This window comes from Typopeltis vanoorti, chromosome 23 (genome assembly GCF_054136105.1).
Source record: "Typopeltis vanoorti isolate ZY-2024b chromosome 23, IOZ_Tvanoo_1.0, whole genome shotgun sequence".
Lineage (NCBI taxonomy): Eukaryota > Metazoa > Arthropoda > Arachnida > Uropygi > Thelyphonidae > Typopeltis > Typopeltis vanoorti.
Window position 1 is genome coordinate 76,490,274 of NC_143571.1, and position 13,891 is coordinate 76,504,164.

The 13,891-nt window shown below is 36.0% G+C and overlaps 2 protein-coding genes across 9 annotated transcripts in view; one reads left to right on the forward strand and one right to left on the reverse strand.

Annotated features, from left to right (window-relative positions):
* LOC150094008 (RWD domain-containing protein 2A) overlaps nt 1-13,891 on the reverse strand; it is a 217,076-nt gene that overhangs the window by 75,140 nt on the left and 128,045 nt on the right. The gene's annotated exons all lie outside the window — the stretch shown is intronic.
* The window catches only part of LOC150094009 (BTB/POZ domain-containing protein 3-like), a 175,747-nt gene that overhangs the window by 8,784 nt on the left and 153,072 nt on the right, over nt 1-13,891 (forward strand). Inside the window, exon 1 of one of the 2 annotated variants that reach the window (XM_090412842.1) lies at nt 6,756-7,034. The exons of the other annotated variant lie outside the window; for it this stretch is intronic. Within the exon in view, the coding sequence (XP_090268968.1) occupies nt 6,966-7,034 (69 nt within the window). The 5' untranslated portion in view covers nt 6,756-6,965. Of the gene's footprint in view, nt 1-6,755; nt 7,035-13,891 lie in introns of those variants that run through there. 2 annotated transcript variants of the gene reach the window in all.

Here is a 13,891-nt window from a genome sequence, read left to right on the forward strand (position 1 = left end):
ACTAAATTTATTATGGTCTAACCAAGTAAAAAAAAAATTCCTACATCTTTCTCTAAATCCAGAGTAATTTAATAATAAGGTGAGACACCTTTTGGCAAATCGTATAGGTAAATATGACTTCTCCATTGCTTCCACCTTAGTATCACCACTTCTGGGTCTGGCTCCCACTGACGAGACCTCAATAAAGGTCGAAACAGATCTGGGTTGTGGCCCTTCCTTTAATGCATAGCATTATACATGTCCGCAAGGAGATATGCTTTGCATTATGGGAGATATTGGGACAAGGAGTGATGAAAGCTTGGGCCACCTTTATCACGAGTAGCCTCAGTCCTGAAGATACTTCAGGCACAAACTTTGTTTGCTTACACTTAGATAAAGGATTAAACTAAATTCACTATAAGTAATATTAATTAATTTGATAACACGGAAAAGAGAAAGCTAGCACTCCCCCCTCCCCCATTGCCATAAAAATAATTCTCCAGCGATAATAAGGAGAACTGAGCACCGATGGGAACATCACAGTGATATTGTTGTAAATTAACTCCTTCACTTAATTCTTCGTGTCTAGGTCTACGTGCCAAAATGGCTCGTTCCCAAGAATACATTTCATTAACTATGCTTTGTTTCCCACGGGCAGCAAATGGCAGAAGGTCTCCACTTTGTTTTTTACATGCAACCTGATTATGACAAAGCAAAAATGCAATTCGATGCTAAGCATGAACAGAATGAATAAGGATGGTTTAAATTATATTTGAATTGTTGATTGTATTATTTAAAATAATAATCCTACTCTAGATGCATACGAAACTAGATCGTTACTAAAAATCCTTCAAAACAAATGGATATATTTTAGTCAATTATATGAAGAAACACAAATATTGGTACAAATACACGCATGCGTCTTGGCTAACAGAGTTAGACCAGCAGAAGTGTAACGCAGGAGAGGAAGTGAGAGGGTAGAGGAAAAAAATAAACAAAAAAAAAAGACAGCCCATGAGTCACAGAAAAGGGTGTGTTACTGAAATCAGAGTAAAGAAGGAGAGAGAGAGAGAGAGAGAGAGAGAGAGAGAGAGAGATACTATATAAACATCTTCCGTCTTCGTTCCAACGAAAAAAGGGATCCTGTAGTTTCATTAGCAAAATAAACACGTCATCCTCCTTCCCAGGAAAAGATTTAAAGGTTCATGAAAACAGATTGACTTCTTCCTATTGAGGAATTTTACTTAAAAAGCTGGTTTTATATAAGATCTAATTTTGAAGCCGAAATAAACTGCGAATACCACGGTTTTAAACAAAAATCACTATATAAACACTGCATACAACGAATGCTATTTCAGAGACTGTTAAACAACCGAAGTTGAACAGATTGTGCTTAATTTAGGTCTTAGTTTTAAATATCACTTATATTTATAAATGAACGTAAGCTCACTTCGATGTCGCATCTTAAAGCGTTGTTAGGTAAGTCTGCGTGCCCAGTGAGTACCTTTTGTCTAGAGTATCCCCATTTAATCAGTTCATTATTAATAGTTAATAAATACTAACTTTGTGGTAGATGTAACATGAGAAACTTATGGATATACAGTTGACTAGACCCGCCTTGCATTCGTGTATTGCAGAGAAACATGCTTTAGAGGCGAGCGACGCTTGGTTTATATTTCTTACAAGAGAAACTAGTTGGTCTCCATATTAATTTTATTATAGCTCAATTGCTTCAAATTTTTTTATAAATTATCAAAAAAAAAAAAAATTATCGAATGACTGTAACTTCGATTTTTATATTCTGACGAAAAAATGAAGATAATAACATACACTTTTAATTTATTAAATGTTGAATTCAATTATTGGCATTTCTCTATTCTTGAACTCCAACACATCGTTATCAAAGAAACTCCTGTTTGCTTAGGAGTGGTCACGTTTTGAGCGGTGACGTTTCAGGTAATGGTAACAGATTAATTAACATATCTACTCTCTTCCTGCAATGGCAAAGAATGCAAGTCATAGCCCACCTCGTGAGAAACTCAGTTCACAACACTATTTAAAATCTGCGTCCTATACATGGGTGGGGATAACAGGATGTTTCCATATAATTACCGGAAGTTCACAGAGTTAAGTCAAGTTTTCTGACCTTTGTCCTCTAAATAGCGTATTTCAGCTTATAAATGCAACACTTCCTGTTAGAAATGTTGGGAGTCTAAGACAGCCAGAGCTTTTTCGAAGAACCTTTACTCAAATGTACGTCCTTTTTCTGTAAAAAAACTTCGCGATGTGTATTAATAGTTTTATGAAGGCAGTCGGAGATATTTTAAGTTAGGGGTGTTCTTACATAGCTCCACAAATATTTAATATTTATTTATCATTGTTTTCTTATTCTCATTTAATATCTGGTGATATTTATTTAAACACTTCTTTGAATTTTTTTTAAAATTAGTGTAATTAATGGCATTCTGGGTGAAACTGAAAGTCATGAGCTACGCAATAGTCATATCATAGTTGTGATTAAATTGATGTTTTCTTTTACTATCAGAAATATAAGTAGACATTTTTAAAAAGAATAAACAATGAGTTGCTTCTATAACAGGCAAAATTAATACGAAAGTTTTTGCTCAAGAATCAAGGGGTGTCAGTACGAAAACAAACATAGGAAGCCATGCAAGAAAACAAATTAAATTCATGATTTTTCACATTAGCTTGTTTATTTTTTTCTATTTGTTCGCGTGTGTTGAGATTTGGTAAGATATTTGGGCGAAAATTTATAAAAGTATTCTTGCTTGTTACGTAACTTATCCATCGTTTATTATTTTAAAACAATTAATGATTTTTAGAATTTCGAAGGAGGTACGTTGCTACTTTCAGATTTTTTTTTTAAAATCGCCTTCTTGGGAGTTTTGTGTGAGGAGACTGATTACAAGTTTAATAGAAATCCTTAGGGTGTTTACGTTTATATTAGCGGTATCAACTCAGCACAAGAAATTCGTAACTTACACAAAATTTAATATAATTATCAAATTTTAGTACAGCTGTAATGTGCATCCTTGTGACAGGATTTTCTGTGATCGATGGTATTTGGTTTGCTTAATATTAATGATCGTATAAGAAATATATTCTTAGGTGTGTCCACTTTTCCATCAAAATGCCTACCCTACACATTTCCATAATAATACTGCTTACGTTGTTTGCACTATTTGTCATTTCGAATGTAGTCTGCAGAAATCAAAAATTCATTGATGCAACGCATTCCTATTATTAACTTTTTTTGCGCATGTCCTAACGCTTTTATGTCATTCCACAATGGCAGTCTGTGTAATATGGTAGAGAAATTGTCGTATTTCCCCAGCTAAACACAGTTCAAGCACCCAATAACATATACATATAACGGAAACTGTTTACAAGTGCCTAGCACGCTTGCGAGAACCAAGGTACATAACTAGTCACGATTCATGTATACTGTCTCGCAGCGCTAGTTACCAGCGGACGAACTGGTAAATAATTGAGGCACCCCATCCACCGGAGACTGGGTCCAAGCTGAAATATTTTTTTTTTAACTTATAGCTCAAACCTTAAATTTATTTCCCCATCCTTTGATGTATTTAACGATTAAACTGGTTTTATTTTTGGTATCAGTAGTAATATTGTTTTTATGCATAATCGCTTTTATACGGTGCTCTGATATTCTCGGACAAACACGGTATCGGAAAAGTTGATATGTAAGGTATCTACGATGTCCGACAAGAAATTAACGTGACTGTCCTAACGAAAATCATCATCCTTCCAACACTCTCTCTCTAATAACACCAGTCTTTTTTTTTATAATAAAGACCGATCTTTATTTAAGACAAGGAAACTTAGAAACTTATAGTAGTTTTCCTTCCTACAAAGCGTACATTCCGAAGTGAGATATTTGTAGAGGTCATAAAGCGTAAGCTTCTAAAATGAAATTGCGCTAAATGAAACATTAGTGTAGCTATCATTCCTAAATCAAAACTGCATTAATTCACGAGGCCGAATCCTTTTCATGTGCAAGTGGTCTTGATCACTAAGCACGACTTTCACTTCGAAGATGATTTTTACTTTCTTATCTTGGATATTTTAAAGCTTAAGGATTAATCAAGAATATTACAATATTTTTTCCCCATTACTCAATGATTTTTGGGCCTGGAAATTTAAGAAATTCGAAACTTAAGTCCACAGTGCATTATTTTTAAAACTTGACTTCACTAATAACTTTTTTTAGGCGGCAAGAAAGAGAGAGAGAGAGAAAGAGAAAGATAATCATAAAACAATTTTCGAGGTCACCTTTTTACTACTTTTCGAAAGACATCAAAGCCGCTGTACTTCCATGATTTTTAGATAAGACTCCATTTATGAAAAAAAAACCATCTAAGAAATGTGTCTCACTAATGCAATGTCTTCTCCTTCAAGGACTGTAATTGCCGGCCTGGTTGGCCGAGTGGTTAGCGTATTCGTTCTCCAGCCAAAAGGCTGTGAGTTCGAATCCCACCGTGGGCATGGATGTTTGTGATTGTCTGTGAAAATAGTAGTGGTTGGCGGTAGATGACGTTGATGTAGTTGCGGCTCGTTGTAGTTGGTGGATTGAGTGGTGGAGACAGAGTTGTAGAGTAGGTGCCCTCCCTCGATGAGTCCTTGGACATCCCTGGAGGGATCACGTAATAATAATAATAAGTAATTAATTCAAGGCTTGTTTTTCTGGTTTCTGATTCCTGTTCGGTGGTTGAGCTTCGTGACAACAAACCACAGCCTTCTGTCACTTTTAGTTTGTTCAGAAACGCAGAAAGCTTTTTATGTCTTCTTCTGCAGCTTGTCCCACTTAAGTGGGGTCGCTGTTAATGATGAATCTCATCCACATCCTCCTGTCTTGGACTGTCACCACATCCAAGTTCTTCATCCTCAAGTGCTCTTCTACCAGCTCCCCCATCTATTCGTCGGCCGCCTACGCTTCCTCATAGATCATAGCTAGAGCTAGCAGTGAAGTTTTACGACCGGATGCCCTTCCTGACGTCAACCCTCGCCATTTATCCGGGCTTGGGACCGGCACCTATTGAGTCTAGCTTGCCTCCTTCGGTGGCTGCATAAGATGAAATGGCTTAGCAAGATAGGATAGATTCACCCCTAGCCCTCGAATACTCTAATAGCATTGGGGGAAGGAGCAAGAAGAGGAGAAAGAATCAAAGAAAGAAGGGGAGGGACCAGTCTACAGATAATATAACAGATGTATATTACATGAAGTAATGCATGCTTATTCAACGTTTAATAGGTGAGAAAGATTTTTATGTCTCTCACCTATTAAACGTTGAAAACATGTAGTACATCATACTATGCACATGCCAAGGACTTTTGTAATCAATTTGTTTTACTTTATTTATTTTGCATTTGTTATTCATTTTTACATAATAAGAGAACCGTGCTTTGGAGACCAAACATTGAACTTTTTCAAACCACTCCAGGCCTCCAATAAACGGGGAGGTGGTTTCACATCCTAATGAGATTCATTCTCCATCTAAATAGACAATCACGCAGATCCATGTTAATGGCCGGATTCGAGATGTGGGTTGGAGAGCAGTTACATCAACCACTCTGCCCACCAAACCGGCAAAGGTTGGTCTTCTTGGCCGAGTATAAGAAAGTTCGAAATTTCATGTCTCATTTTAACTGTTTCATCATTCTATAATTTTTCTTTAAACAGAGACATAGATTATCAAGAAATTATCTGTTATTTGGAACAACGTTATACAAATTGCACGCAGAAAAGTATCATAAAAGTAGACAATGATAAATAAGAATTATGCGATTTTAAACTGTTATTGAGCTAATTAAGATTGTGCAAATTTAGTAGTTATCAATAGTTCACGAATGAAAACAAGTCCATCTAAGAACTTCTTCGTAGAGCTGCATTTCTGAATTACTATAATGACGGCTCGCTTACATTTAACTTTGTGATCTTCCCATTCATAAGAGTGAATGAGAACATCATAATCGAAAAAAAAACTATGGATGTATAAGAAAGGGGGAATATATATATATATATATATATAGAGAGAGAGAGAGAGAGAGAGAGAAAAACAGTAAAAGACAAAATCAGAGAGAGAAAAGAATAAAAGATAGAAGAGAGAAAAACAAAAATAGAGAGAAACGAAAGTAAAACCGAAAAAAGACAGAAACAGAGGGAAAAATAGAAATAGATAAAGAAGAAAAATAGAGAAAAACAGTGAAAGATAGAACAGAGAAATAAATAAACAGGAAGACAGAAATATACAGAGAAGTAAGGTCAGTATTGAATTACAATCATTTGTAATTCAATAAATTTTAACATCAGACATTAAGAAAAGAAACGAAGAAATAAAAAAGAGAAGATGATATAACGTATGCTTTGTCTACATCTACTGAATCATTAACGAAAATTTTATTATAAACAATATTGTCGTCATATTCACCAACAGTAAAGTATTACTTATATTTCTAGAAACAAATCTTATACTCAATCTTATTTTCTTCTTCTAACGCTTGAACAATTATTAAAGAAGGGCCCTCGAAACGAGTACAAGAGCCAGATGGAGAGCCAGATGATGAGATAAAAACAAGAGAGTCCATTACGACAATGATTCACTGTTTTTATCGCCTTACGCTAGCATCAAGTACGAAGAGTAAGGGCGCAGGCGCAAGGCTATAAATACCCCACTTTACCAAGATTGTCACTTTTTCTCGTGCTTCTCTTCCCTCCTCTTGTTAAGAGAAGCTTCGGTATGTGGCAAATCCGTGCTGGGCGTAGTGTCTATCGAGCCTCTCCCAATAACGCTTAGTCTCGCGGTGGTTCTGTAGACAATGGACCATTAATCGAAGATACCTTCAGAAAGAGAAAATTCTCCTCGTACGATGCCAGTCGCATTATCGACTGGGTACTCTATAAGAATATTTAAATAATTATAATAGGTAGGATAGTTTTCGTTTTGATGACTATATCTAACATGAAAGCAACGCCCTTACAACCTATTAATGTTCAGGAGACCACCAAATTAGAGGTAAGTGTTTAGTATTTGGTATTTGATAATTCAATTTAAATAGTTCAGCTTACTTTAGTGTTTTTGGATTATTTATTAAGATAACTTAGAAAAGAAAGTAAACACTTGTTAGGCTGCATTTCCCCGTTGACTTCGCTAACATCATCTTAATCATAAGCGTCAGCAACAGTAATTTGTAATTCAATAAATTTTAACATCAGAAATTAAGAAAAAAACCCGAAGAAATAAAGAAGTGGAAAGACAAAGTATTCTTTTCATTTTATGCTTTCCCTGCATCTACTGAATCTTTCGGTCAGTCTATTTTTAAAAGCACTGCTGACAATTGAGCGAAGTAAACTATCTCCAAAAATATATCTTCTTTTCTTAATTTCGTTACTGATGTCAGTTCGCATCATCCGCTTGTCTGAGAAAAAGAGACAGATAACGTCAGTAGACTTTATTTTCCCTTCAGTGACTGTTTCCGTATATCAGTACGTCACATTATTTCTTTAATGGTCACCCATCAATTCTGTGTTGGCTCTACATGAAATATCTGCTTAGAATTTAATATCATTCAAGATGTCGTCATATATCGCACAAGAATTTAAGCTCTATATAGTTATAAGACGCTGTATTCTCCTGTAAATAAAACGATATCGTGCCAAAATGATAAATAACAACCCACGGGTAAAGTCATAACCCCATAAAAATGATTAATACAAGCACGGCATTTAAAGTAATAAAACTCTTGGCCTGAATTTCCGAGAGATGCCATCGATAAAATATTGTGCCTCAGCTAATGGAGAAAGGCCATCTTAAAAAATGCCCCGAACATTTATCTTTTGGAAAATAAACCTTCATGTGTGAAGAGTACCATAGGGCTGAATCAAATATTAGTGATGAAAATATCTACGTGTGTGGAACAGTTCTGTGATGTAGACACATCACACATTGCTTGATTTAAAATCTTGGAAGATTCTGACCAATTATTAAAATCATTCATCTACGACTTAATCAGGCACACACAAAATTATATCTTAAATTTTGCTTAGGACTTTACACTCACAATAGCCACTAAAACCCACCATCCGTGATTGCAATTAATCACGTCTTTAAACACAAATGACTGCTGATTTCAATGAGGAAATCTAATAACTATTATTGTTTTATTCAACAAAGTATGCTACATAATACTGAAACAGGTATCAGTTCAATAAACGATTATTTTGTTCGTTTCCACTAATACCTACATAAGCACAAAATATTTATTATTCTATCGTCTAATGCAGTGGGGTTCCCAACCTTTTTCCACTTGTGTATCCCTTTTAAACCCATTTCTATAAATTGTACCCCTTGTTTTTAAAATAGCTGTTTTTAAATACTTACACTTTTGTTCAGTGCCTATCTTAATGTAAAATAGTTTACTTTACTTTTTTTTTTAGGCCATTACTGATTATTTTTCGTGTACCCCCCGGGGGGTACGCGTACCACCGGTTGGGAACCAATGGTCTAATGAGTAGCTGGGATAACATTGCAGGCCTGGTGGGTCGTGTGGCCGCTCTCCAACCAACAGGTCGCGGGTTCGAATCCCACTGTGAGCATGGATGTTTGTGTTTGTCTTTAGGTGGAACATGAATTTTATCGCTCGGTGTGAGATCACCATCCCGCTTATTGGAGGCCTGAAATTGCTGAAAAAGTCCCATGGTTGGTGTCTGGAGCGAGGTTTCCGGACTATGCAAAAAAATAAAAAATAAAAAATAAAAAATTACAAAAAATGGGGGGAAAAATTCTAAGCCTACCCACGGTGCAAATGTACTATAGGTTTAGTATTAACCTTTCGTGGGTGGTAACCACATTAAGAAATGTGCCTTTTGGTAGGAAATATTTTGGAATCCTGTCAAGATCGTTAGGAATGTTGGAGAAAAAACAGACCTTCGAGTAAATACTTGCATACTGGAGGTATGTTTGTTTGTCTCGTGGGCTTTTGGTCTAAAAAACTCAAACTTCTGGTCGGAAAGTTTTTGTTCACACACACACACACAGATGAAAATTTGAACTTCTATACTATTAACTGGTTGTGTTTATATCTGAAAGATGCCTTATAATGCCCATTAGAAAAATATTCAGGTCACAGATTCAGAAATTACGTAATGCACTTGAGGGAAACAGAAAGGTTGTTTGTGAAAGTAGAGAAAAAAATTGTCTAGGAATACGTTATATATAATAGACGTTTTCTCTTGTTTTCCAAAAATATTTCTTGAATTTATTTTTTATCTAATACAGTCTGCTCGATACAGTCTATAAAGATATGAATCTGCACGGCAACAAAAAAGCACTCTAGTCTATGAATGAATCTTCAGTATGTCTATTTAAAAAAAAATGGCATTGTTAGATATTGGTATATTGCTTACTCATTAGACGTAAATTTGATATTGAGAACGCTTACTGCAACTTAATTTATGGATAATTTTCAAGTTTAGGCTTGAGTTTTTGTTTGAGTTGGGATCGCTATCCACGCTCACCTTCACCTATATTTTTAAAACGAGGTTCACTTTCTAAATCGTTTTCCATATTAAGTAGGTTAAATGAATCTCGACACAATAAAATATCAGTAAAAACGAAAACTAACTACCGTGGCTAATAATGCGGGTACTGTAATCCAAGTTTGCGTTCACTGTCATAAACATCCAAGTAATGACCCCAATTTAATTGCAAAAATAAAAGATTATGAAATCTGTACTTCAATTCATTGCCACTTCAATTTCTGACATAATTCGCGCACGTAACAATTCTTGTTGTAATGTATTTTAAAAACTTCAAGGACTTCTTTAATTGTTTATAAAAATATTAAGTAACTATTATTAATTTAATCAATGTAATTTGAATAAAATGGTAACTTCCAGTAAAAGAAAATCAAAGGGTAATATCATTCAGTGTGTGCTTATGCTTTTAAAATACAACAAATGACATAAAATGTATTTGTATTCTTATATTTCCAAGAAAACCATTTCTTGAGAGCAGGAAGCATAATTTTTAAAATTGTTCTCATCATCATTATCATCCTCATCACGAACCACGGGCTCACTGCCCGTTGGTGTCCGATGTCTCCTTCGCTATCTTCTTCCACCTTTCTTTGTCCAGTGCACAGTGTCGCAATTTCTGTACACCCATTCCACACCAGTCCTTTATGTCGTCTACCCATTCTCTATATGGTCTACCTCTTCTGTTTACACCATCCATAATACCAAACATAAATGTCTTTATCTTCCGGTCCTCACTCATTCTACAGATGTGTCCAAATAATTGAAGCTTCCGTTTCTTAATCTTCTGCATTAGATTCTCTTTTGGTTGTATCTTCCCGATAGAGCTGATTTTCTGTACCCATCCTATTCCTAGAATTTTCCTGTAACAAGTTCTTTCAAATGCCAAAATTCTTTTTCTTGATTCCTTATTTATTACCCATGTTTCACATCCATACAGTACACCGCTAAAGGTGCATGTTTCCAGTACTTTTAGTTTTGTTTGCAGACTGATCACTTTACTTTTCCAGATGTTATCTATGGCCTTCAGATTTCTTCTTCCTTTTGCAATCCTGGTCTTTATTTCTTTTTTACAGTCCAAATCATACGTCATTTTACTTCTCAAATATGTGAATTGTTCTACATTTTCTATATCAATTCCATCCACTTGTATCTTTTGTTTCATGTTCTTTCCACCAAATACCATTGTCTTCGTTTTTTCCCAAGTTCATAACAAGTCCAAATCTCTTCCCTTCCTTATTTAACAGTTTCAGTATTTTTTGTAGTTCTCTTTCGTCTTCTTCAGTAATAACAATGTCATCTGCAAATCTCAGATTGTTAATTCTCATCCCATGCACTGATATTCCTTTTGCATCCTCCTTCATTTTGCCCATTGCTCTTTCTAAATGTGCGATGAAAATGCTTGATGATATTGGGTCCCCCTGTCTAGTACCTCTGCTTGTTCTAAACCATTTCCCCAAATCATCACCTATTTAAATTTGTTCTGCTGGAAAATTACTTAAAGGACTGTAAGACAGCACAAGTTCCGAAATATTATGGCACTCATTTTTGCAGAGATTACTGCATTTTATATGCCTAGGGTGTACTTACTCGTGTGTGTGTGTGTGTGTGTGTGTGTGTGTGTGTGTGTGTGTGTGTGTGTGTGTGTGTGTGTGTGTGTGTGTGTGTGTGTGTGTGTGTGTGTGTGTGTGTGTGTGTGTGTGTGTGTGTGTGTGTGTGTGTGTGTGTGTGTGATGGCCGCAGAAGGCACGACTTCCATTTGGACAATAAGTGAGTTTTTTCTTCTCTTGGTCATATGAAGTTGGATTTGGAATTGCTGATGGCTGTTTTACATTTTTCGCCTACTTCAGCATAGTATTAAGCTGGGATTCTTGTTGCAAGTAACCTACAGTAACCTGATTTTTCTTCTTCAACTGCTTTTATACAACTTCTGTTGAACTAGTTTTTGTAGAGCTTGGAAAGTAGACGAGAAGTTTGGATAGAATGAGAAACGAAGGCTTTCATTACAATGAGGATAATTTCTGTGACCCGCTCGCAAGTGTCTAAGTCAAAAGAACGAAAGTAATAGTCAAGCCATGGTGGTAGTTACGAAGGTCATCCCACTTGGTACCTTTGTAGTGTCGAAGGTATCGGCGGGGACATTTTGTAAGCGTGGAAACATGTACGTGGGCTGTTCAATAAGTAATAAGACTAATTTTACTGTGGCGAAACCACTCATCACAATATTAATTTCTGCAGAATAAAGAAATGTTGCTGTATGTATAAAAAAAGAGGTTGATAGATGGCGTATACGGACTGATGTGCAGAGTGTCACGTGACTAAACGCAACTGCTCATCGGCGCGCTTACGAGGCGCGACCAGTCTTCGAAATGGAAGCGTCCTTGGAACAGTTATGCGATTAAATTTTGTGTGCGTTTGCAAAAATCGGCATCGGACACTTTTAACATGATACGCGAAGCTTTCCACGATGAAGCAATGTCGAGGGCAAGTGTTTTTCGCTGACATAAAACTTTTAAGGAAGGAAGGCAAAATGTGAAAGATCTTGACCGTGAGGGAAGACCTTCAACGTCCATCACAGAGACAATGATCAACACAGCAGCGATTATCATCAAGCAAGTCAAAAGGAAGCGTCTATTGCTGAAGAATGGCTTCTTATTACACCACGATAATGCAAGGCCACATATTGCTGGTTGTGTAGTGGACGTTTTGCAGAAGAACAACACAGATATCCTACCACACCCTCCATACAGTCCTGATCTCGCACCGTGCGATTTCTGGTTGTTTCCTCAGCTCAAGAAACCACTAAGAGGCCGCCATTTCGAAAGCAACAAAACATATGTAAAAGCTGCGGAGGCGGTTTTGAAAGAACTCTCAAAAAACGCACTCTCACATCTGTTTAAGAAGTGGACGCAACGTTGGGACAAATGCATCGCGTCTCACGGTAGTTACTTCGAAAAAGACCATGTAAATGATGACGATTAAAGGTAATCTGTTTTCTGTATAAATATAGTCTTATAACTTATTGAACAGCCTACGTATAATATTGTGATCTGAGTTGCTGAGAGAGAGAGAGAGAGAGAGTGAGTGAAGAGGAGCAGTAGTTAAAAAAGATGAAAGGTAATAGTTACGTGTTGTCCGATATTCAGAATATCCAGAAAAAAAATCATCTGAACGTTTACTGATAAGTGTCAATTCTCGAAGGTGGCGTGTATCCAATTTTATGAAACAACAGAAGGCATATCGCACCCAATAAACTTTTTTTAAAAACTCAGTGCGTGTATGCATATACGGCAAGCAGATAACTCTAGCAATGGCTTAAAAGTAATTACGATCGTAATGACACTTTTACTAGGTTAATAAACCATATTTTATCTGAGAAAAGTAAAAGGTCAGAGTCCTAATTATTTAGCCACCCGATATGGATCAGTGAACACTTCCGTCGATAAAATGGAGAAATAATCTTCTTATTGTACTGAAATTGTATTTTTAGAAAATAAATAATGAGCACATCTTTTACAGTTCATCTTTTCAAGATGACTGATGTTTTCCTTCGATGATCTCAACGTTCAATTAACAAACCACAAAAACTAAAAGTTAGTTGCAATAGAAGGGAATCCATCCCAAATTACTATCGTTACCCTGAAACGAGGCTTTAAAAGTCTATTGTAAGCAATTAGGCTTCCACAAGGACGCTTATTTTCCGATAGTGTCGCATAGGCTGCCTCTATCTCGTCACGCTATTTGGTTTTTGCGCGATTCCAGACGTTGTGTTAATGTGGTTATAAAAACCAAAGTGGTGAGTCATTGGAAATAAGGAAATAATGTGCAACTATTCAGTGGAACGATGAAAGAAAACACGTTTATATGATTTATATCATCTCAGGTAAGGAACTGAGCTCATTTTTATTTGATTTATTTCTGATTATTTTTGTTTACACGCACCAAAAATTGCACGCTTCAGAAATGATCGTGACTTTTCTTTTCTATGACACATTTACTACATCGTAGTATCAAAAAAAAAAACTTTCTGCTGACAGATGACCCTTTGAAAAGCGGAGGGAAAGAACTTGGGATTCCTCCACAAGTGGTGTAGCCACCAATGGCCACAGCATTTGTCTCTAATAATTCTACTAATGTAATAAATAATATTATCACTCACAAGACTAGGAAGATATTGGCAACAAACCAGAATTGCATAGAAATGAAGAAATGCATAATAGATACATCACATTTACGTTATATAGAGCTGGTAAAATGATGTTAAGCTCCTGTCGAATGAATTTACTACAGGTCAACACATACAATAGCAATGCGTTTATCTGTGACACCTGAATGATA